At 40.7% G+C, this 22,103-nt stretch overlaps 1 protein-coding gene across 14 annotated transcripts in view; it reads right to left on the bottom strand.

The window, feature by feature from the left end:
• FUBP3 (far upstream element binding protein 3) overlaps positions 1–20,259 on the bottom strand; it is a 58,186-nt gene extending 37,927 nt beyond the window's left edge. For 5 of the 14 annotated variants that reach the window (XM_075060574.1, XM_075060578.1, XM_075060575.1 and 2 more), the window contains exons 1-2: positions 20,086–20,259; positions 12,721–12,826 (exon numbers count right to left, since the gene is read on the bottom strand). In XM_075060574.1, coding sequence (XP_074916675.1) covers positions 12,721–12,826; positions 20,086–20,259 — 280 coding nt within the window. Of the gene's footprint in view, positions 1–8,541; positions 8,684–12,720; positions 12,827–18,217; positions 18,881–19,914 lie in introns of those variants that run through there. The other 9 variants (XM_032797608.2, XM_032797615.2, XM_032797610.2 and 6 more) reach the window with 7 other exon arrangements.
• Between the last annotated feature and the right edge of the window lie 1,844 nt (positions 20,260–22,103).

The raw sequence follows: 22,103 nt of genomic DNA, 5'->3' as shown, positions 1-22,103 counted from the left end.
AACAACTGCCCACCTCCCCTTAAATGATCTTTGGCAAAATGTTCCTCCTTGTATTCAGCTGTGACACTGAGTACCACTCTCAGACTGAAAGACAAGCTCTGTGTAAGCTTCAAAGCTTGTCTTTGGCCCAATAAGAGATATTACCTCACCCACCTTCTCTATATCTAATAGGAAAATGCATAAAATTTGTGAGCAGACACACACTTTAGATAAATAAAAACAGGCAGAGTCAATACCGTATTTCTGTTCTGTGTCAATATCTTGATAATGGTCCTGGACCAAGATACTGACAGAATATATATATTTTTATTATGCTGTTCAGTTCAGAGGTAAGACAACTGCTGTGTTATTGACTCCTTTAGATTTGCCTTTGCATACACTTACCCTGAATATAAAATGTCCTAATTTAATAGTTAGCAATAGTGCAGCAGAAAAGTTGGGTGATGTAATGGGGAATATTTCCTCTTACTGATAACGGTACTGTTACACAGAAGGGCTCAGCAAGTAAGATACAAGTTTATACAGTAAATTCAGAAACATGCCACCCTGTCTCCAAGCTGCTTTAGAAATATTTTTGCAACAATAATAGGGCAAGAGACATTACTTGCATTACCACTGCACTAGGAGCCCTAGCCACGGATCACCATTCTACATTATTCCAATGAGGTGGCAGAAAGAGCCGTCCCATTATTGCCAATGCTGTTTCACATTTCCTTTTAGCATTTTCCCAAACACACTCCGTTTCAGCCTCTCTTAGCAAACTGCATACGCCTATTTAAGAAACAGAGCTGTATCCCAATAAGCCCTTCCACCTGTCCTAAATTTTACATTGATGATTAAAAATAGCTTTCATTTTGTAACAGGTACTGCACATCTGTAGAGCCTCCCATCCAAAGATGTTGAGCGGATTACAAACAAATTAACTCTTTCAACATGCAGGTAGAGTAGATATCCTCATTTTACTTAAGGGGAAATGGGGGCACAAAGAGGTTAAGGCACCTACACAAAGTCTGTAACAGAGAGGAGTAGATTTCTTGCCTCCTAGTCCTATATGGCTTAAGCACAAGACTTCCCTGCATCTTCTGCGTACATGCACTTTCCTTGTTCCCTACCCAAGAACATGAAATGCTGAGAAACGCCATAGCAGGCAAAAAAAGACGACCCTGCCATGAGAAAATCATTAGTCCATGGTTCCAACCATCTGAAGTTTCATTCTCTCTCAAACATGCTCATTTTGCTCTGAAAGACAGACTAATAGAGGCGCAAGTCTGGGGCAGAATGCATGCACTGAAATACCACAAACTGATGATGGTGCCTTCTGCACAGAATATATCTTCTTCTTAATGGCAGGGAGAGGGTTGAACACTGATAGGCCATGTATGTGTCCCATCCGTCCCCTCCTTTTTACATCTATTGAGTACCGTTTAACTGTAAGTGAAGTCATTTTGCTGCAAATAAGGAAAAAGACTGAATAAAATCAGCCCAATTTCCTGTTAATGGCACCTGCTGGTTGATAACTCTACATCCTGATTTAGGCTTCACCTTAACTGAATTCTGCCTAACAGATACTCAAAACAAATGCAGATTTTTATTTTTTATTTTCCACCCTATAAAAACAGTCTCCCACTAGATTAATGTGCATGGTGGGAATATACAATCTTATGGAAGAAAATATCCCTTACAAGAATAAAACCACAGCAATGCATCACAAGAGGTAGCTGAGGAATATAAGATTGCAAACTATACATTAGGATTTTGAGAAGTACACTCTTGTTGAAGAGGATCAAGAGTGTTTGAGGAATGGGGTAGTTAAAGTGTATTTTTTCCCCCAAATACTTCTCCCTCCTCAAGTCAGTCACTAGTTTTCTTCCTAATGAAGACTTAAAGAACTGCAACCAGAGGGGAGGTCTGCCATTCTTCCACTCATTAAGTTTTATTACAATTCCTTTAAAGTGCTAATTATTGCAGTAAAACATTTGCATCTTTAAGGGATCACTGAAACGAGGGAAGAGGAGATGGGGTTTGGGTTCTAACTGCCACAGAACCTTCTGACTCTTGGTCTCATGTCCCCATCCCTGTCTTGCAGATAATACGTCCTTTCTTTCACCCTTTGCTCGAGTCTATTTTGATGGAAGTTCTGAGACAAGGATCATCCTCTGCTGTGTGTCTGTACAGCACTTAAAACGGGGCCATGATCTTGGTTAGGACCTCTAGGCATTACTCTAATACAAATAATGTGAAACATCATCATGAAGTCACCATAAACATTTTGGGGGGTGGAAAGATGTCTCTAGGATTCTTCCCCATCTCCTCCTGCCAACGCTCTTTGCCCCAGAATAACAGCAGTCCTCTACCTGAAAGCTGTTCCAAATCCTATGTCACCAAAGAACACAAGACAATTTGTCAAAGGCCTGACTGGACTTAAAATGGATGTGACAAAGTTCAGGGTCTGATCTTCAATTTCTGAAGCTCAAAATGCAGCTACTAGACAAGCTCCCCTCTTCCTTTGAAAAAGCAACCTTATTTTTTTAAAAATTGTTTGGTGCTGTAAAATGGTTAAATTGTGCCATTAGTTAGAAATATTCTGGCACCACAACACTAGCAGCCAATAGACTATGGGGACTGAGTGATGAGAGCTAGATTTTATCTTCAACTACATGCAACCAAGACACTATATCTATGCAACTCAGGCCCTGTCTGCGCAATGTGGCAGAGCACTAAAGTGTTGCACTCTAACTCCCTGTATAGGCCCTGCTGATACGCTCTAAAGGCACCTAATGCATGTTGATGTAATCCTGTTTGAAACAGCTCTCTATGTTCACATGCATGAAGAATCATTTCGAGCATGTTAGTAGGGTCTACATTTTAGAGCACTCTACGATTTACACCCCTCCTGTGCGCATTCCTCATCACTAAAATGGAGAGAATCCACCTCTGCAAAGCACTAAAAGATCTATTGAACCGAGGTGCTATAAGTGCACGTAAAATTAAATAGAAGTTACAGTGTGGGTTATAGTGCCAAAGCAGCCAGTTTTGCCCAACTGTGCTACCAGTTCTCAGTTAGACCCCCACCCTGTCCAAGCCGTGTGTGTGAAGAAAAGCATCCACATATTTCATACTACTTCTCTGAGAAAGGAAATAATGAAACTGAAAATCACCTGTTTCAGGCTCCATTTCAGACCCACAGCCTAGGTACTGTGCAGCCAATTTTAGCAACTCTAAATTGCAGATTAAGGTTATTTTAAAGGGGGAGGGGGAGACTTATGCACTGTTTTACAATACACCTCTACCCCGATATAACGCGACCCGATATAACACAAATTCTGATATAACGCAGTAAAGCAGCGCTCCTGGGGGTGGGCGGGGGGGCTGCACACTCTGGTGGATCAAAGCAAGTTCAATATAACGCAGTTTCACCTATAACGCGGTAAGATTTTTTGTCTCCCGAGGACAGCGTTATATCGAGGTAGAGGTGTATTATGACAAATCTTTTCTCTCAGGAAAGGCTATAAAAGCAACAGAACTTATGACCAAGGCATTGCCACCATTTGTCTCGGAGACAAATTCATAATCTTACATCACTCAGCAGTGCTGGCAGCCATTTACAGAACTGTACAGGTATGAGTTAAGATTTCCTAGACCCTGGCAGTTCATTCCCACATTCAGCTGTTGGAAAACTGGATTCAGAGAATATACAAGAGTAGTAAGAAAGAACAAAAGTAATTTTGCAAAAAGCACAAAAGTTATGTGGGGAAGCTGTAGTGGAGAGGACTACATCCAGTCAGGAACATGCAGCATAAAGAGAACAATGAGCCAGGCTATTTTTTACTACTGGATTTGTTTTGACACTTACCAGAGGGGTTTAAACGTGTTGGATTTTGGGAGAGTTGGTTATGAAAGTGATCTGAAAAGCCCCTTTGTGCTGATGTTTCCAAACTGTGGTCCATGGACCACTGGTGCTGTGCTCAAAACTGGCTGGTCATATAGTACTGGCTATCCTTGTTTCCAGCTACTGATTATTAAAAACATAACATACTTTCCCAATATTACTTTTCCATAGACATGATTACTGAAGATGTCTCAGGGATATTATGCAGTTGTAAGTGGGAAGGGATGTGGTCCACACAGTCTTAGTAGGGAGAGAGCGGGTCATCTATAAACATCTGTAAATCATGGACTACCAAAAAATTGACAACCTCTGCCTTAAATGCCTCTATTTAAAACTCAGTGGGAGTTCTGTGAAGAGGCTTAATAGACTGGGCTCCTAGCTTGCTGCAGTAATATAATTTTCTCATCCTACATTTAAAGAGAGGGCATTCACTGGGATAATCATATTTCTGTTTAAGATTTACTTACTACTACAAGTAAAACCTAAGATTACTAACACTGAAATAAATATATTTCCTCTCCCACTTCCATCCCTATAAGTTTGATGACTTAGTGAACTTCACAGCTTTTGCATGTGGTCACTTATTTTTTATCTCTGCACTGTCAGTCAATTTCCCTTTTGTTTGCATGGTCTTACACAGCAGAGTAGTTTGTTTATTTTTTTTAAAAAAAGGACATTTTGATTGTAAAACCACAAAGATATACAAGGACAAATAAAGTACATGCAACTTTAAGAAAGCTAGAGACCAGAGTTTAAGCACAGCATCCCATTTAATTACAGAGTAATATCTGTATTTCTATCCACCGCATGAAGACAAAGTCTACATGTACCAAATCCACCAGAGAGCACAGCACCTCTAAGAGGTTCTGCTTGGAAACCGGACAATGCCTGCTCTAGGGAAGCATCTATTTGAATGAGGAACTTACAAAGCAATTGCAAGGAACTGCAAGGAATCAGCAAGCTCATTACAGAAGCTGAATTTATGCTGCTGAGGTTATTTAACAGCGCTTAACCAAAATCTGGAGGCGTTCATGATTTGCCAGTAAATCTTCACTGTGGGCTTAAATTTACAAGTACAAGGTCTGACTAGATAAAATTGATTGTGTGTGTGTGTGTGTGTGTGTGTGTGTGTGTGTGTGTGTGTGTATAAAAAGGCTGTCAAGCGATTAAAAAAATTGAGAGAGATTAATTCCACTGTTAAACAATAGAATATCATTTATTTAAATATTTTTGGGTGTTTTCCATACTTTAATATATCGATTTCAATTATAACAGACTACAAAGTGCAGAGCGCTCATTTTATATTTATTTTCGCTCACTTTATATTTATTACAAATATTTCTACAGTAAAAACAAAAGAAATAATATTTTTAATTCCCAAAGTACTGTAGTGCAATCTCTTTAGCATGAAACTTGAACTTACAAATGTACAATTATGTAAAAAAAACTGCAATAAAAAATAAAATAATGTAAAAATTTAGAGCAAGGGTAGGCAACTTATGGCTCGCGTTCCAAAGGCAGCAAGCGAGCTGATTTTCAGTCGCACTCACACTCACTGCGTCCTGGCCACCGGTCCGGGGGGTTTTGTATTTTAATTTAATATGGAGCTTCTTAAACATTTTAAAAACCTTATTTACTTTACATACAACAATAATTTAGTTACATATTATAGACTTGTAGAACAAGACCTTCTAAAAATGTTAAAATGTATTGCTGGCACGCAAAACCTTAGATTAGAATGAATTATTGAAGACTCAGCACACCACTTCTGAAAGGTTGCCAACCCCTGCTTTAGAGCCTACAAGTCCACTCAGTCCTACTTCTTCTTCAGCCAATCGCTTAGACAAACAAGTTTGTTTACATTTGCAGGAGATAATGCTGCCTGCCTCTTGTTTACAATGTCACCTGAAAGTGAGAATAGGCGCTCTCATGGCACTGTTGCTGCCAGTGTTGCAAGGTATTTACGTGCCAGATGCACTAAAGATTCATATGTCCCTACATGCTTCAACCGCTGTTCCAGAGGACGTGTCCATGCTGATGATGGGTTCCGCTCAATAACTATCCAAAGCAGAGCAGCCCGATGCATGTTCATTTTCATCACCTGAGTCAGGTGCCACCAGCAGAAGACTAATTTTCTTTTTTTTGGTGGTTTGGGTTCTGTGGTTCTCGCATCTCAGTGTTGCTCTTTTAAGATTTTGCAAAGCATGCTCCACAACTCCTCCTCCTCAGATTCTGGATGGCACTTCAGATTCTTGAACCTTGGGTTGAGTGCTGTAGCTATCTTTAGAAATTTCACATTGGTAACTTCTTTGCATTTTGTCAAATCTGCAGTGAAAGTGTTCTTATAACGAACATATGCTGGGTCATCGCCACAGACTGCTATAACATGAAATATATGGCAGAATGTGGGTAAAACAGAGAAGGAGACATACAATTCTCCCCCAAGGAATTCAGTCACAAATTTAATTAACGCATTTTTTTAATGAGCATCATCAGCGTGGAAGCATGAAGGGGCATATGAATTTTAGCATACCTGGCATATAAATACCTTGCAATGCCTGCTACACAAGTGCCTAGCGAACACCTGTTCTCACTTTCAGGTGACACTGAAAATAAGAAGCGGGCAGCATTAACTTCCATAAATATAAACAAATGTAACTTGTCTGAGCAACTACCCGAAAAAGAAGTAGGACTGAGTGGACTTGTAGGCTCTAAAGTTTTAGATTTTTTTATTTTTGAATGCAGGGTTTTTTTGTACATAATTCTACATTTGTAAGTTCAACTTTCATGTTAAAGAAATTGCACTACAGTACTTGTACTAGGCGGATTGAAAAATACTATTTGGTTTTTTACAGTGAAAATATTTGCAATAAAAATATAAAGTGAGCACTGTACACTTTGTATTCTGTGTTGAGTTGAAATCAATATATTTGAAAATGTAGAAAAAACATCCACAAATATTTAATAAATTTCAATTGGTATTTATTGTTTAAAAATGAGATAATTTTTTTGAGTTAATTGCGATTAATCGACAGCCCTAATATATATGAAATTCTGAAAGTGCTTTGGCCATTTATGTATTAAGCATTCCCATAGAACCAAATACATCTGTTTCATATGCCGTTTTGCACTTTTCAATTCTGATTTAGATTTTAATAAATGCAAGAACTGCCAAACTGGACCAAATCTAGTCCAGTATCTAGTCTGACAGCAGCCACTTCAAGATACTGAAAGGAGGTCCAAGAACCCCAACAAAATCTTGGCAATGGTTAGATTGCTCGTGTGATGAGACCACTGCCTATCATACCTGTACTGGCTCATTGTACTCCCCTGTCTGCATCCATCTATCATCTCTTGTTCTATATTGAGGACTATAACCTCTTTGTTCTGTATTTGTACAGCACCAAACACAATGGAGTCTTGGTCCATGGCTGGGGCTCCTAGGTGCTACAATTATACAAATACATAATAATGTAATAGGCAGTTATTGAACAAGCTGCCCCATGAAAAGTTTATTCCTAACCTTCAGTAGTCAGAGGTCAGCTTATGTCCTGAAGCAAGAAGGTATACCTGAAGTTTTTCCTTTAATCTTTAAAAATGCTGGATGTTCTTGCTATCCATACAGTACTTAAACCTTAACTGAAGTCTGAAACTTTTGCCAGTGACTATATTTTTTGGCAATTAATTTTCTGGGTTCATTAGATGAGCACAGAATTCCGGGGTGGCCATGTTATTGGTTTATAGAATAGGATGTTTACTACTCCTTAGACATCCTAACAGGTTTCTTTTTTGCCCATTGCTGCACACTAAGCAGAGGTCTTCACTGAGCTGTCCATAAGGGTGCCCAGTTTTTCCTCAGTCGTTACAGCTGATTTAGAACTGAGTCACATGTATGAATAATTAAAATTATTTCTCCAATGTGCAATACTTTGAACCCTTAAACAAGTACAGCAATTTTTCAATATGCTCTTTCATTAGTTTATGGTTTTGGGATAACATGTTCTAATGAAAAGCTCCCTCACTCGTACCCAACTGCTATCTGGTTTGCTTTCTTTGTAAAATGGAGCACTTTCAGGGATCTTACCTCCATCATGATCAGGACTACTGGGATCTTAAGAAGTGATGGAGGAATATCTGAGGCTTTGCTTTCTACACTCACAAGAGCCCAACATCTTTCCCACTTTTGAAGCACCCACCACTAATGAAAAATTGCTTCAGCTGAGACAGTCACAAGATGCTGGAAATGGAACAGCCCGCCTCCCAATCTACCATTCTAAAGCATTCGATTACTGCTAAGCTTAAAAGATGTTAAGTGGTAAGTATTATTTTACTTGAATTATGGACAGGCTCCAGGCTTTTCTACAAGCTTGAAATTTTTTTCAAAAGCCTATTAGAAATATCCTTACTCAAGTAGACACCGCCATGCTGTTGGGGAACCGTTCCTACTTCATAATTATTGAAGCGACTATCAGTTTCGGTCTAGTTACATGAAAAGCGTGAATTAAAAATATTTCATTTGAACCTGACATAATTGAATTCAGTTTTGCATAATATCTTGTTATTTAACAATGCATGCAACAACAAGTTAAAATCAAAGATTGGATACTTTAATAAAAGGCATGGCAAAAAAGTGCCAGAGGGAAATTTCTTACTTGCCAAATACAGACTAGGTGATTGTGCAACATGCAGGAATTTCCAGTCCAGAGACTGATAAAGTGTGTGCCCCATGGTAGAGAGGGATTCATTCTTCTCTTTTCCCCTCCCCAATGCAACTGGTCTGTTAATTTCTTCATTCTAAGGGCATAAATACATGCCACAATCTTATTTTGGCAGATTAGTGAAGCAAGTAAACATGCAGAATTTATTACTATACTATACGATTGATATTTACTTAAGGGTAAGAAGATCAAAGTCAGGTTTGTTTTCACACAAGCTTTTTTATACAATCATCCCTCACCCTTAAATATAGTAAGCTTGACTATTCATTGCCATTTCCACTTCAGAGAAGCTAAATGCAAGGAAGACAAGGCTGTTGTAGAGAAGCTAAATGGATTTTCCACACTTGTCTTCGCTGTACAGGATGCGAGGAAGATTCCTACAAAGAATGGCTCAAGTGTGGGAGACAAATCTAATGAACTGTCCCAGACTGAGATGGTTTTGGAACACGTTGATGAATTAAACAAGTCACCAGGACCACAGGGTATTCACCCAGGAGTTCTGAAGGAACTCAAATATGAAACTGCAGAACTACTAACTATGGTATGTAACCTATTGCTTAAAATCAGCCTCTGTATCAGATGACTAGAGGATACCTAATGTAATGCTTATTTTAAAAAAAGGCTCCAGAGGCAATCCCAGCAGCTACGAGCAGGTAAGTCTAACTTCAGAACCAGACAAATTGGTTGAAACTTTAGTAAAGAACGAAATTATCAGACATATACATAAACCCAATATGTCAGGGAAGAGCCAACATAGCTTTTGCAAAGGGAAATCATGCCCGACCAATCTATTAGAATTAGCTGAGGTGGTCAACAAATATATGGACAAGGGTGATCCAGTTGACATAGTGTACTTGAACTTTCAGAAAGCCTCTGACAAGGTCCCACACCAAAGGCTCTTAAGCAAAGTAAGTAGTCATGGGATAAGAGGGAAAGTCTTCTCATGAAGCAGTAACTGGATAAGAGATAGGAAACAAAGGGTAGGAATAAACGGTCAGTTTTCACAATGGAGAGAGGTAAATAGCATGGTCTCCTAAGGATCTGTACTGAGACCTGTGCTGCTCAACATAGTCATAAGTGAGCTGGAAAAGAGGGTGAACAGTGAGGTTGCAAAATTTGCACAATTCAAAATGATTCAAGATAGTTAAGTCCAAGTTGAGGGCAAAAAGTTAAAGGGTTCTCACAAAACTGGATGACTGGACAACAAAAATGGCAGCTAAAACTCAATGCTGATAAGTGCAAAGCAATGCATATTGGAAAAATAAACCCAAACATACCTACAAAGTGACGGGTTCTAAATTAGTTGTTATGACTCCAGAAAGAGTTCTTGGATAATTCTCTGAAAACATCTGCTTAATGTGGAGTGGCAGTAATAAAAAAAAAACAACAACTAATAGAATGTTAGGATCCCTTAGGAAAGGGATAAATAAGACAGAAAATATCACAATGCCACCATATAAATCCATGGTAGGCCACAACTTGAATTTTGCATGCAGTTCTGGTTGCCCATGTTTAAAAAGATTAGAATTGGAAAAGGTGCAGAGAAGGGCAACAAAAACGATTAGGAGTATGGAACAGCTTCCATATGAGGACAGATTAAAAAGACTGCAATTGCTCATCTTAGAAAAGACTAAGGGACAATATGATATAGGTCTATAAAATTGTGAATGTTATGGAGAAAGTGAATAGGGAAGTGTTATTTACCCCTTCACATAACACTAGAACTAAACACAATGCCAAAAGTGATGTTTTGAAGGCCGAAAGTACAACTGGGTTCAAAAAAGAAATATGTAAGTTCATGGTGAGTAGGTCCATTAATGGCTATGAGCCAAGATGGTCAGGAATTCAATTTCAGAACCGTATATCCCTAAGCCTCTGACTGCCAGAAGCTGGGACTGGACAACATGGGCTGGATCACTGCATCATTCCCTCTCAAGCATCTGGAAGTGGCCACTGTCAGAAGGCAAGATATTGGGCTAGATGGACCATTAGTCTGACCCAGTATAGCTGTTCTTAAGTTCACTGCAGTCAGTAAAATATTTTTCAACTCTCACTGGAAGAAGTGCTAGGCCCTATCGCTGAGCACTGTAGTGAGCATAATTCTGGAATGGAGGAAAACTCCAGAAACACTCTCATTAGAGATGTATGCCCATAATCAGACATTTGATTTTGTTGAATTTCAGAAGAAATGAAGCATGGAACCACTGGAAAGGAAAGAGGGGCCATTATAACTCTAACTGGATCACAATGAATATCCTAAGCACTTATGGTCTAGTCAAACACAAAGTTTTGGTTAGCCTAGTAAGGCAACTAGTAGCACTCTGAAGAGGCCCATTTTGGTTACAAAAGACCATCAGGTTTGAACAGGTCACTGGTTAAACCAGTAACACAGTTTTGCCATACAGAAGACCAGGATATGGACAATTAGAACAGGCTTCTTGCTCTCATAGCAGAGCATTGGAAGCACTGAAAAAAAATGATGCTTTAGCCTAGATGGAAGGGGCCTGGTCTCACAGGAACACACTCCTTCCTCCAGCAACCATATGTGTGTGTGTGTGTGCACACGCACGTACAAGAGGAAATATCCCAATGAACTGAATAGGAAGCAAGTGGCAGCTCTACTTTTGGACACACATGGCTGATATGGAGGAAGGAGTGGGTTATGGGAAATCTTCTGACAGCTGAGATAACAGCAGGCCAGAAGCTTCTCTCCCATGCCCCAGAATGATTCCTCAGAAGGAAGAGACAGTCCACCTATCTTATCAGCACCGTGTCACCTCCATTTCCCAAGGCAATTAAGAATTAACAGAGATGAGGGGGATTTTTCCTTCCACAGGTGAAACCCTAAGCTGAAACTTTGTTTGCCTGCCTGCATCCCTCCCCAGTGCTGCTCTGGTGTTGACTCACATTAAAGCATGACCCCAATCAAAAAAAAATCCAGTGACTGAAAGTTCATCTACATTTAAAGAGAGAAAGTTATGGTTATATGCAAAATTTCAAAGTCTGAACAGTATATTTGTAGAAAAGACTCACATGGCAAGGGTACCTTTGTCAGGCAAAAAAAACCCCGGAACTATAAGTAGTAGTATTCTAATCTGGTGAGGAAAAGGAGACCATAGCCCCTTTGATACAACCGCCGCAACAAAGAAGCGAGAGCTTTTTGTGCTGCAAAGCAGCAGGTAATAAAAACACATTGTTCCAAGAGCAGTGCACAATTGATGACACAGATTCTTATGGACATATGCATCCATTCTGACTTCTGTAGCACCAGAAACAAGAAAATAAAGAAGTCAAACTACCAGCAAGGAAAACATTTTTAGTGATTCATAAGGATATTTTAAATAGAATATTAATACGATATAGGGATCAGCCAAGGTGGTCCATCTAGTCTAGTCTTTTGACTCAAACCATGGCCACCACCAGATGCATCGGAGAAAGGGTTAAGAAATACTGTAATGGATAAATATGGAGTAATCTTCCCACTAGGAATTAGGCAGGAATTGCTTTGAGCAGGGCGTTCCTGCTTTGAGCAGGGGGTTGGACTAGATGACCTCTTGAGGTCCCTTCCAACCCTGATATTCTAGGATTCTGTGATCCCCATCAGTTTCCTCTCTTAAATCTGTCTTTAAAACTTGTGCTGAGATGCATACATAATCAGCTGTCATGCTGTGACTGCTGCCCGTTACACTTGTTACAATCAGCTCACAGCTACTATGTGCTATCACCAACCTGTCGTTTACTGTTTTATTTGAAGACTAAGCAATTTCAGGCAGGAACTGTCTTTTTGTTGTATGTACACAGTCCCCAATCCAATGGTGCCTCATTTACAATATAAATGTTAAATAATTCTATTACTTAGCTAAATCTCTCTAAAAACTAGTAATTTGATAATATCTCTTGTAGAATGTATCATTTTGTCAGTTGAAAATGTGTTGTACTATCTGAGCAAGACTAAACAGCACAGGAATTCTTGTGTATAATCTCATCACAAAATTATCCACCAACTAATCCTCAGCTATTTCTACTACAAATGCAAAACTGATCCATGTCCACAAATAAACATTCCTGAATGCTATATCTGAAATACCTATTGTCAAAAAATAGCCAACTTACCTCCATCATCCAGGGGCCTTTTTTGTACTCCATAACCATACACAGAGGGGTCCACCAGTGGCGTGGTATTATTCAAGTGAGGAATATCTCCAATTTTAGCAGCAATCTGTTGAAGCAGATTTTTTTTTAAAAATTAGCATGTGTGAAATGTCAGCCATAGCAACTGAACTTTGGTCCTTGATGTCCACTAGAACACTTGCTCCTGTTACTATTTTGTCTTTTTAGCTACTAAAATCAGGGTTTTCATGGTGCAAACCTGCAATGTACTTCACAAGTTATCAGAAGTAAGCAAAAAACAGTTATTTTCATTTCAGTGAGTTCTCCTTTGCCCAGCTTTGTTTCCTGTACCATGTCAGACATTTATTTAAATATCAGATGTTATTAACAGAGGATGGTCCAGTGGTTAGGGTGTTAGCCTGGGACTCAGCAGCCCAATTCCGTGCTCTGCAACAGACTCCTCTGTGATGTCAGGTAAGTCACTTGTCTCTCTGTGCCTCATTTCCTCATCTGTACAATGGGGGTAGTAGCACTTCTTAATTCACAGGGGTGTTACAAGGCTAACTACGTTAAAGATTATGAGGTGTGCAGATACCATAGCAAGGGGGCCAGACAAGTAACTAAAATAAATGTAGGGATACCAAGACACTACCCTAGTTTTTTTAAAAGGGATTTTTGTTAATAAGAGCAGCATAAAGTACATGAACTGATGCTTCATGCAAAACCTGACGAATCTTCAGAGCAATGTCTTATTCTGTATTGTTCCCCTCATTCTTTTCCAAGGAAAAACATTTCAACAGGCTCTGTATTAAGAGTCTGATGGAGGATTTAGTTCAGAAGGAGAATAAGTAGCAGAAACAATCAATCATTTCCACATAATCAGTCCTGATATCAGATTACTACTAACTAGGATTTCAGTAGGGAATAAGCAACACGAACAAATTTAAAATATCTTTCTACATAGATGTTTTTCATAATGAAGGGAAGAGAGATGGAAAAATATAACCAAAGGTGTTTCTAAAATGTAGCTTTCCTTGCAACAACTGACACACATCTATAAGGGTTCAAGTTGCTGACACTACCAACAGCTGTAGAGGAAAAGCTGGCTGTCCAAAATTCAGGACCTGCAGTAAAGTAAAGTAGAAAGCTCTTTGTAACATGGACTTCTGTTACACTAAGGCACTGCTTTTCAGTTCACTCTTAAACATCACACACACACCCCCATTTGTGTTACTTATAGTGAATGAAAATGGCCTTTGGTTGCCTTTAGTCTGCCCTTCCATTATAAAAAATATATATATATATATATTAACAGTATCAGGAATGCAAGTTCCAAAAGAAGTTCTTGATATCCCTCTTTTTCTATTGTATTTGTGATCTCCAAGGGGGGGAACTTGCATGCACACCCGGAAATTAACACAGGCAGCTGAAACCCAAGTTGAATCTTTTCTAGAACAAAAGAACCCTCTTTCACGGAAGAGGAAGGAGTGGTCAGTCTTAGGCGGTCTAGTTTCTTTTTAATATATGGAATAATGCAATGCCAGATAATGCTGCAATTAGAGAGACTGACACCAAACAACTCAGGCATGGTTTATTTGTGTCACCCAAAACCACTGGCTTCATGTAAATACAACTGTAGGGGTCACATTAATATGTACTGTCCACCTCTCCACACATGTGCCTTCTTATGTAACTTGTCATATTCCATACCATGACACATTTCGGGCCCTCCTCCCATCTGCTATCCCTCGCTTGGTTGCTTTATTAAAGCTATTTCAAATACCACTTCAATACTGAAAAATAAAGATTAACATCAGTTTTGGAATCTACTAACAGCTCCTATGTAGTAATTTATAATCCACAGACCTGCACAAGACTGGGTCTGCCAGCCCTAACATACTGTGACATGTTACTGATATGTTTTAACAGGTTCACTGAGAACCGTCTACCATTTAAAAAAAAAATTGAATAACTGTTAATTTTCAATTTCCACAATTGAATTTATACTTTAAATAGTTCATTTGGTCCAAATTCTGCCCTTGGCTACAACGGTGCTGTTTCCCCAGCCACCTTGCTAAGCGTCAAAAATTAGGGCAGAATTTGGCCCCCAGAAACTAGACTAAACTTCAAAGTCAGCATTTTCATAATGCACAATTATTTCCAGCTGGTCAAGCCTTATGAACATGTTAAAGATATATTTTTAAAGACCACTGTTGGATTATACAGGGACCATTGACCAATTTTTTACCACAGGAGAAAAAAAAAAATCAAAAAGTAAAGTTATCAAATATTTAGAATAGATGCCGCAGTTACATTATGTTTTAATTTCTCTTGAATAAGTTACAAAAGGAGTCTTGTTTATTACTACAGGTTCTGCAGGAAGATAAATTAAGCATTAGAAAATTAACAAAAGCATGCAGCCCTAGCCCTTATCTGACTAGGTGACCTTGAGTAATGTACTGCTAGCTACTGCATTCACCCCTCTAGACGTCATTCTCCATTCCCCCTATAGAATTAAACTGAATAAAGGCTTTTATAAAGTGTGTTGTAGAAACACCACTAAAGCAGAAATTATTTCTCTGATTGTCCCACTTTTGGGATCTGGCTAGCCATTCAAAACCTGAGCTACACATCTGCAGGAGTACAGTCATGGAAAAAAGTGATAGTTGTACGTGCTTTTCTATTTACAATGAAGATACAAAATGAAGTTATTTTTTAAAATTAAAGTATTCCTAGTAGTTAGGGAGGAATATGACCTGGTGCCTTTCACCCTTCTTTTACAATATTGTTTAAGGATTTAAAATCCATTCATGTGCAGAAGATGAACATTTCAATGGCAAGTGTGGTTGGACCTAAACCATCAACCTCTACAGAATTTAGTCTAAGTTTCTAGTTTACGGCTACAAAAAGATAATCTTTCACATGTTAACAATACAAGTCAGTGAAGTATTATTGCCCTGAGTCTTCAAACAGCTCCAGTGTCTCCGCGGCTGCTCATGTTTGCCAAGCAGAATACTGAAGGGAATGTGATTTGCTTCAGTTTCTCAATTGCTATCCAGAACCCGGTGAGGAGTGGTAAAACTGTCCAAAACCATGTAAATTTTATTTTGCCTTAACTGGGAAAACTAGCTGCAGCAGCAAAGACCAGCTATTAATTTATTCAAAGAGAATCTAAGAGAGAATCTAAGGGAGATGTAGAATAGTTGACACCTTCCTTCCCTCTCCCCTAGGAGTCCAGAAAAGGGACAAAGAGGCAGAGAAGTATCTCACTTCCAGAGGAATGGTTGGAGTGTTCCTCCTGCCCCCCTCCTTTTTTTTAATTAAAAAAAGGAGACCTACAAGGTAGAGCCTGATATGAAAAATGGAGTTTACACATAGGGCCCTTATGGGACCATGATAAAAATCCCAGCAACTAAGGTTGGCAGGACAAGGGCTTACCAGCCCATTACCCATCACGTCACATCAACGATGGGGCCGCCAACTTTGTCTTGTGTGTCTTCCTCTAGATAGTTAATTTAAACCACTGGCTAGTAAGTATCTGGTTAATTTCTCAAATTTAGATTTTTATGATGTAATCTTACAATGCAAATCACTTCACAGCAAAAGTGCCGTGTGCATGTGGAGAGGGGACTAGCACCATACAAATAGGAATGATTTGTTACAAGGTGAGACTGTTAAGGAGGGGAAGGGAATAAATCAAGTTGTTAATACAAGTTACATTACTTAAAAGGAGTAATACAAGTGTTCTAACATACAAAAGCAATATAATTCCAAATTACAGCATCAGCAGCCTCCCTATGTAGGCTGGCTACTGCATGTGTCAGTCTGCTAATCCACTGATCTCAGGTTCCCTATGGAGGGTGGGGAGAACATGTGTCTCAAAGCCTCAGTATACATTTGAAATAATTTTTTGGTTTGTGGGTTTGTATCAGAAATTTGACACTATTATAATAAAAAAGAAAGAGGGTTCACCTAGGACAACCCAATAAAGCAACACAATTCATTTCTTTGAAAGGTTCTACAGACTTCTGTGGTTGCTAGCTCATTTCACAATGTCTAAGCTTGCAGTTACTGTGGCTGATCATCCTGTAGGTCTACTGACCTGAATATTTAGTTGCCCACAATACCGATGGTACAACCCAGATGTACAATACTATAACCCATATGAGAAGTGAAAGTAGACCGCCAGCATATTTAGATTAACAGTCGTATATGCAGTTTTAGCTCAAAATTGATTCAAAACCACAAGAGGGGCATTTACATCAATAACCCAGGGGCCAAAGCAGAGCTGTAGCAGCTCTATGGTTTGCATGATTTTAAGTGAACACAGTTCATAAAAAGGTACCATATTGTTGAAATCTCCCCTCCTCCCAATGACATCTGCCTACAGAAGAGGTATGGCATGGACAAGTACCATGCAAACTTTCCTAATTTCAACCAAAATCTTAGACACCATCTTTAGGGACAAGACAGCAGAATCTGTCTCTACACCCCATTCAGAAAGAATGCCAGAGGTGTGAACTGTGACAGTTGGATTTGTGAAGTACACAATTGCCCACTAGGAAGTGAACCAAGACCACCTCATTTCATATTGGTCACTGAGACCTCAGCGACAAGGATTCAGTCACATCACACCTGGGCACAAGCCAAACTACTTGTACTCAGTTACTAAATGCCCTTCACAGCTATTAAGACACACCTCTACCCCGATATAACGCTATCCTTGGGAGCCAAAAAAATCTTACAGCATTCTAGGTGAAACCACATTATATTGAACTTACTTTGATCCGCCGGAGTGTGCAGCACGCCCCCTCCGGAGCACTGCTTTACCACATTATAGCCAAATTCATGTTATATCGGGTCGCGTTATATCGGGGTAGAGGTGTAGTGAGCTCGATTTTAAGATCTATTTTTTGCCCAGAATCAACAACTCTTCCCCCTTCCCCAAAGCATACTGAACAAAGCTGTCAAGCCAGGCAGCATACAATCATCTTACAGAATTGCAGATCAATGACTCAGCTACCAAAACTTGAGGGAACCCACATTTATCAGAGAAATGTATGTTCATTGATAAAGGCCTGTAAAGCGTACTGTTTCTAGGACATTTGAAGCAGATGGCTTTGAAGACTTTAAAAGCTTAGACTAGAGTAACTCAGTACACTCTGGGCCTAGGGATACCAATTTATTCATTCCTCTATAAAAGAGAAGCCAATTTACAATTAATGGAGTTTAATGCTCCATTTTCTCTGGGCACGAGTGTGTGGAACAATCTTACCATAACCCACAAATATGACAGAGCAGCCATATAGGATAAGCAATCAACTTTCACTAATATACACGGGTCAATACAGTCACAAAAATTCCCCCCTTCACGTTTAACTTGTTATTGATCCAGTGAATGGTGCATTTCAGTATGAGTTCAGTATGTTTCCAATGCAGTACTCAGTTTCCTTTCAAAAAGCCACAAATGATCAGCAAATAATGGAAACTTTTCTTCTACCTGAGTAGGCTGTCCAAGATAAAGTCCATCCATTACTTAACAGGCAGAAAACATTCTCAAATACTCAAAATGACTTTTTGCAGCTGGAGGCCTTCAGTAAGAGGTCCAGATTATGACACGTGCCTACGATATTTCCCAATACAACAGCCTCTAAAGGTTAACAATCTGATGCTAACAGGAAGACTCAGACATCAGCGTACAGTCAAGTTGACACAGCTGTAGTAGACACTGAAAAATCTGATTTGCAGCCTTGTCTGGGTCACTGCAGATGAGAGCTACCTATTGCATATTGTAAAACATGACTAAGATGTGGTGCTTTGGATCAACAGCTGAAAAGCCATAAGTCGCAGATCATTTTTGTCTTTCTGAAAAAAGTAGATGATGTGCTACCTAAAACAGCCAGTGTCTCTGCACAATTCTCTGAAGACTAGATAAAAAAAAATATTCGCTACCATATTGGGTTTATGACTGACTTGTACAAAGTGGTGAGCCTTTTCATTTCATTAGAACAATAGCTCGAAAGGTTTTATGATCCAACTTATTTCTCCAGGAGCTGGGCAACAGGGAGATCTTATCTCCCACCACCCCAGCAATACTGGAAAGTGACAGTAAGACCATACAGAATCTTCAAGACTTGCTTCTAGTAGTTAGACATGTTATGTCCTGTTGGGATGTAAATAACCACAAAGAACAAGTTGCATTTAACACCTACGATAAATATGGAATGAGAAAGATGATGAATACACAGTAATGAATTTTGCACAACTAGCAAAACCCGCAAGGCAGTGGCCACTTGTCTCTGAAATCACTTTTCATAAACTCACAAATTGCTAAGGAGCACTACAATTTCTCAGACACCCTAGATTTTATGCAGAAAAGTTGTTTGGATTTGAAACCCTCTCCACCAATCTTTGAATATTTGTGTTTCAGAATCACAGAAGTTACACTTTTCCACCTCTTCTGGGATGGATGCTAACCGCTAATTATAAATACAGTATTTCCCCTATATGATAGTTTAAATTGACTTGTCTAGACTAGTCTTAAGAATCCTTTAAAAAAACATGTGAATGCTTATTTCTATTCATTCCACCAAAGAAAATGTTGTAAATTAGTATTTCTTTACAAAATAGCCACTTTCTGTGTCATAAGCCCAACCACTGAACTGCAAACTAACAATATCTCCCAAAAGCCCACAGAACCTGCACCTCTAGCTGTCTGACCTCCTTCAACCTTGCATCCATATAAACCCTTTAGGGGTCTATTTCTCCCCTCTCACCCCACACTTCCTAATTACTACAGAGGGGAGCTGTTTTTAGAAGCACTCTGGTCTCCTGGGTAATGAAAGACGCTGCACAGACACCAGGTCTGGGCGTTATTTTCCAGAGAGAAAGTTGGGCCGGTGGTGAACAAGGCCTGAGAGACCCACGGGACTAGTCTCCCCAGCTCCCCACAACCTGCCCCAGCGCTCCCCGCCCACCCAGGCTGCGCCTAGCGCGCCCGCCCGAGCCATCCCCGCTCCCCCTTCGCTCCGGCCCCCCAAGCCCTTCCCCAGAAGGAGGCGCAGGCCCCTGCGCCCCACACGCAGGCTGCTCCACCCTCTGCCCCACTAACCACCTGGCCGGGCCGCCCCGCTCCCTCTCCCGCCCCGAGGCCTAGCAGCGGCTCCGAGGCCTCCTCCTGTGCCCGGGCTCCGTTACCTGGCGGACCCGGTGCAAAGCGTCGGCGAAGCCCTCGGGTTTAATCCCCACTGGAGCCGCGCTCTGCCCCTGCGCCAGCTCCGCCATTACACGCGCCAGCCACCCCCACCACTACCGCCACCGCCGCCGATCCGTCCTGCCTGCTTCTTTCCGCCGCCTGGGCACCCGTACCCGGAAAAGGAAAGGCCGCAGACTTCCGCCGGAAACAGAGGGGGAAGGGAACCTCAAGCCCCGCAGATAGGGGGCTTTCACAATGACGCAAGCACCCCCCCAGAACGAGGCTGCTTCCGGCGCGTGCAGCCCTTGCTCGGGGGCGGGGCTTCTCGTGCGCTGCTGGCTCCACATGGCTCCCTATGGGGAGAGGCATGGACCGAGCCGCGCACTCACCCATCCCAGGGAGACCACTCACCTCCTTGCCCTGCCTTATTTATAGCGTCGCTTATTAGCATCTTAATTAATGACCATGATAGTCCTAGATAATATAGTCCTGCCATGAGTGCAGGGGACTGGGCTAGAGGATTTCACGAGGTCCCGTCCAGTCCTGTGAGTCATCAGCATATCACACGCTTATCCCAAGCCAGCAGGGGTGGTTGCCCGTGAAGTGTCTCAGCTTACTACCGTTTGGTCTGTGCAACCCCTGCCTCGCCCACACAAGGCCCCCAAATCATGCCTGGGTCCCCAAGGCATCGTAATGTGACACAGTGATGCAATGCGATTCTTGCTGCTGTTCTTTTAGAAAGAAAAAAACAACCCTAGAGCAACACTTCTCAGTCAGGTACACAGAGGTCTTCCAAGGGGTACATCAGCTCATCTGGATATTTTCCTAGCTTTACAACAGGCTAAATAAAAAGTGTGAGCAAAGTTTCATACAGACAATGACTTGCTTATACTGCTCTATATATTATACACTGAAATGCAAGTACTGTATTTATATTCTAATGGATTTTTTATAATGATATGGTAAAAATGTGTTCAGTAATACTGTGGCTGTGACATTAATGTATTTTTAGGTCTGATTTTGTAAGCAAGTAGTTTTTAAGTGAGGTGAAACTTGGAGGTACACAAGACAAATCAGACTCCTGAAGGGGTACAGTAGTCCGGAAAGGTTAAGAGCCATTGCCTTAGTGTGTTGCAGTGCAAGTCACCATCTCTGGATAGCAGGGCCTATGAGCACGGGACTATTTTCCAGAAAAAGAGCATTTTTCTTTCACAGATTCTGTCTGGGACTGCTAGGGATGGGCCTAAATTACTATTTCTGCTCATGCAAGATGCCTAAGAATGTCCAGTCACTCTGCTCTGCCCCCAGGCATTTCTCCAGCATCCCCACTCCTGACATGACACTGGCTAGTACTACCCACCTAAACATCCCCATTCCAAGCTGTCCCAGTGGAGCAATTAGTAATGCACATCTCTGGGCTTTCCAATGCAAATAAATACATTTTCCTCCTTTTTCCATTGCTCCAGTTTCCTTGTCACCTCTCATGCATGTATCCTGAGAATCTAGCTTCCAAGGCAGAACTATTCTTAGCCTATTAAAGGTTGGTTGAATTCTAAAATATGTTGCAGTCATGGATTCAGAGACACTAAAATAGCCAGGTCAGAATCTGCGTTGTTAAAAGAGATGTCAACATTAGAATTTGCAGTCGTGTTTTAACAGGTGTTAACTAACAGGATTGTAAATTCTAATCTTGACAGGTGTCAGGGGATCCACTCACCACTGGTGGCACCTCCTCCTGGCCATCCTGGAAATTAGCTCTGCCAGGCATTGCACCCTCTTCTTATGGTCTCTCCCACCATCCTCTCATCCTGTAGCCCCTCTTGCCCTGGAACTACAGTCTCCTTTTTGTGACTCAGCCAGGTCACAACATGGTTCCCTATTCCAGGGGGAGTTTAACAAAGTCTTTCCCAGACCAAATCATCCCCGGCAGTCTACTTTCTTCTGCCTGGTATGTGCCATGTCCCCTGTAACTGGTAGGGGAACCCAGGCCTGCACTGTCCTCCCTTACTGCTTTTCCCTGAGCCTTTTCCTCCCTTCCTCCCTCTCTGGGTTTGTCAGCTTCCCAACTCCCTCCTCTCAGGAAGTAACTGTAGACTACCTTCTAGCCCAATGGTTCTTCTCAACTTATGTACCATTGTGGGTTCTATATGCAGCTCTCTGTGTGTGTTGCATGGGCCGCATCCACAAAATA

Source organism: Chelonoidis abingdonii, chromosome 24, assembly GCF_003597395.2.
Source record: "Chelonoidis abingdonii isolate Lonesome George chromosome 24, CheloAbing_2.0, whole genome shotgun sequence".
In the NCBI taxonomy this organism is placed as follows: Eukaryota; Metazoa; Chordata; order Testudines; family Testudinidae; genus Chelonoidis; species Chelonoidis abingdonii.
This window is presented reverse-complemented; position numbering and strand designations above follow the sequence as displayed.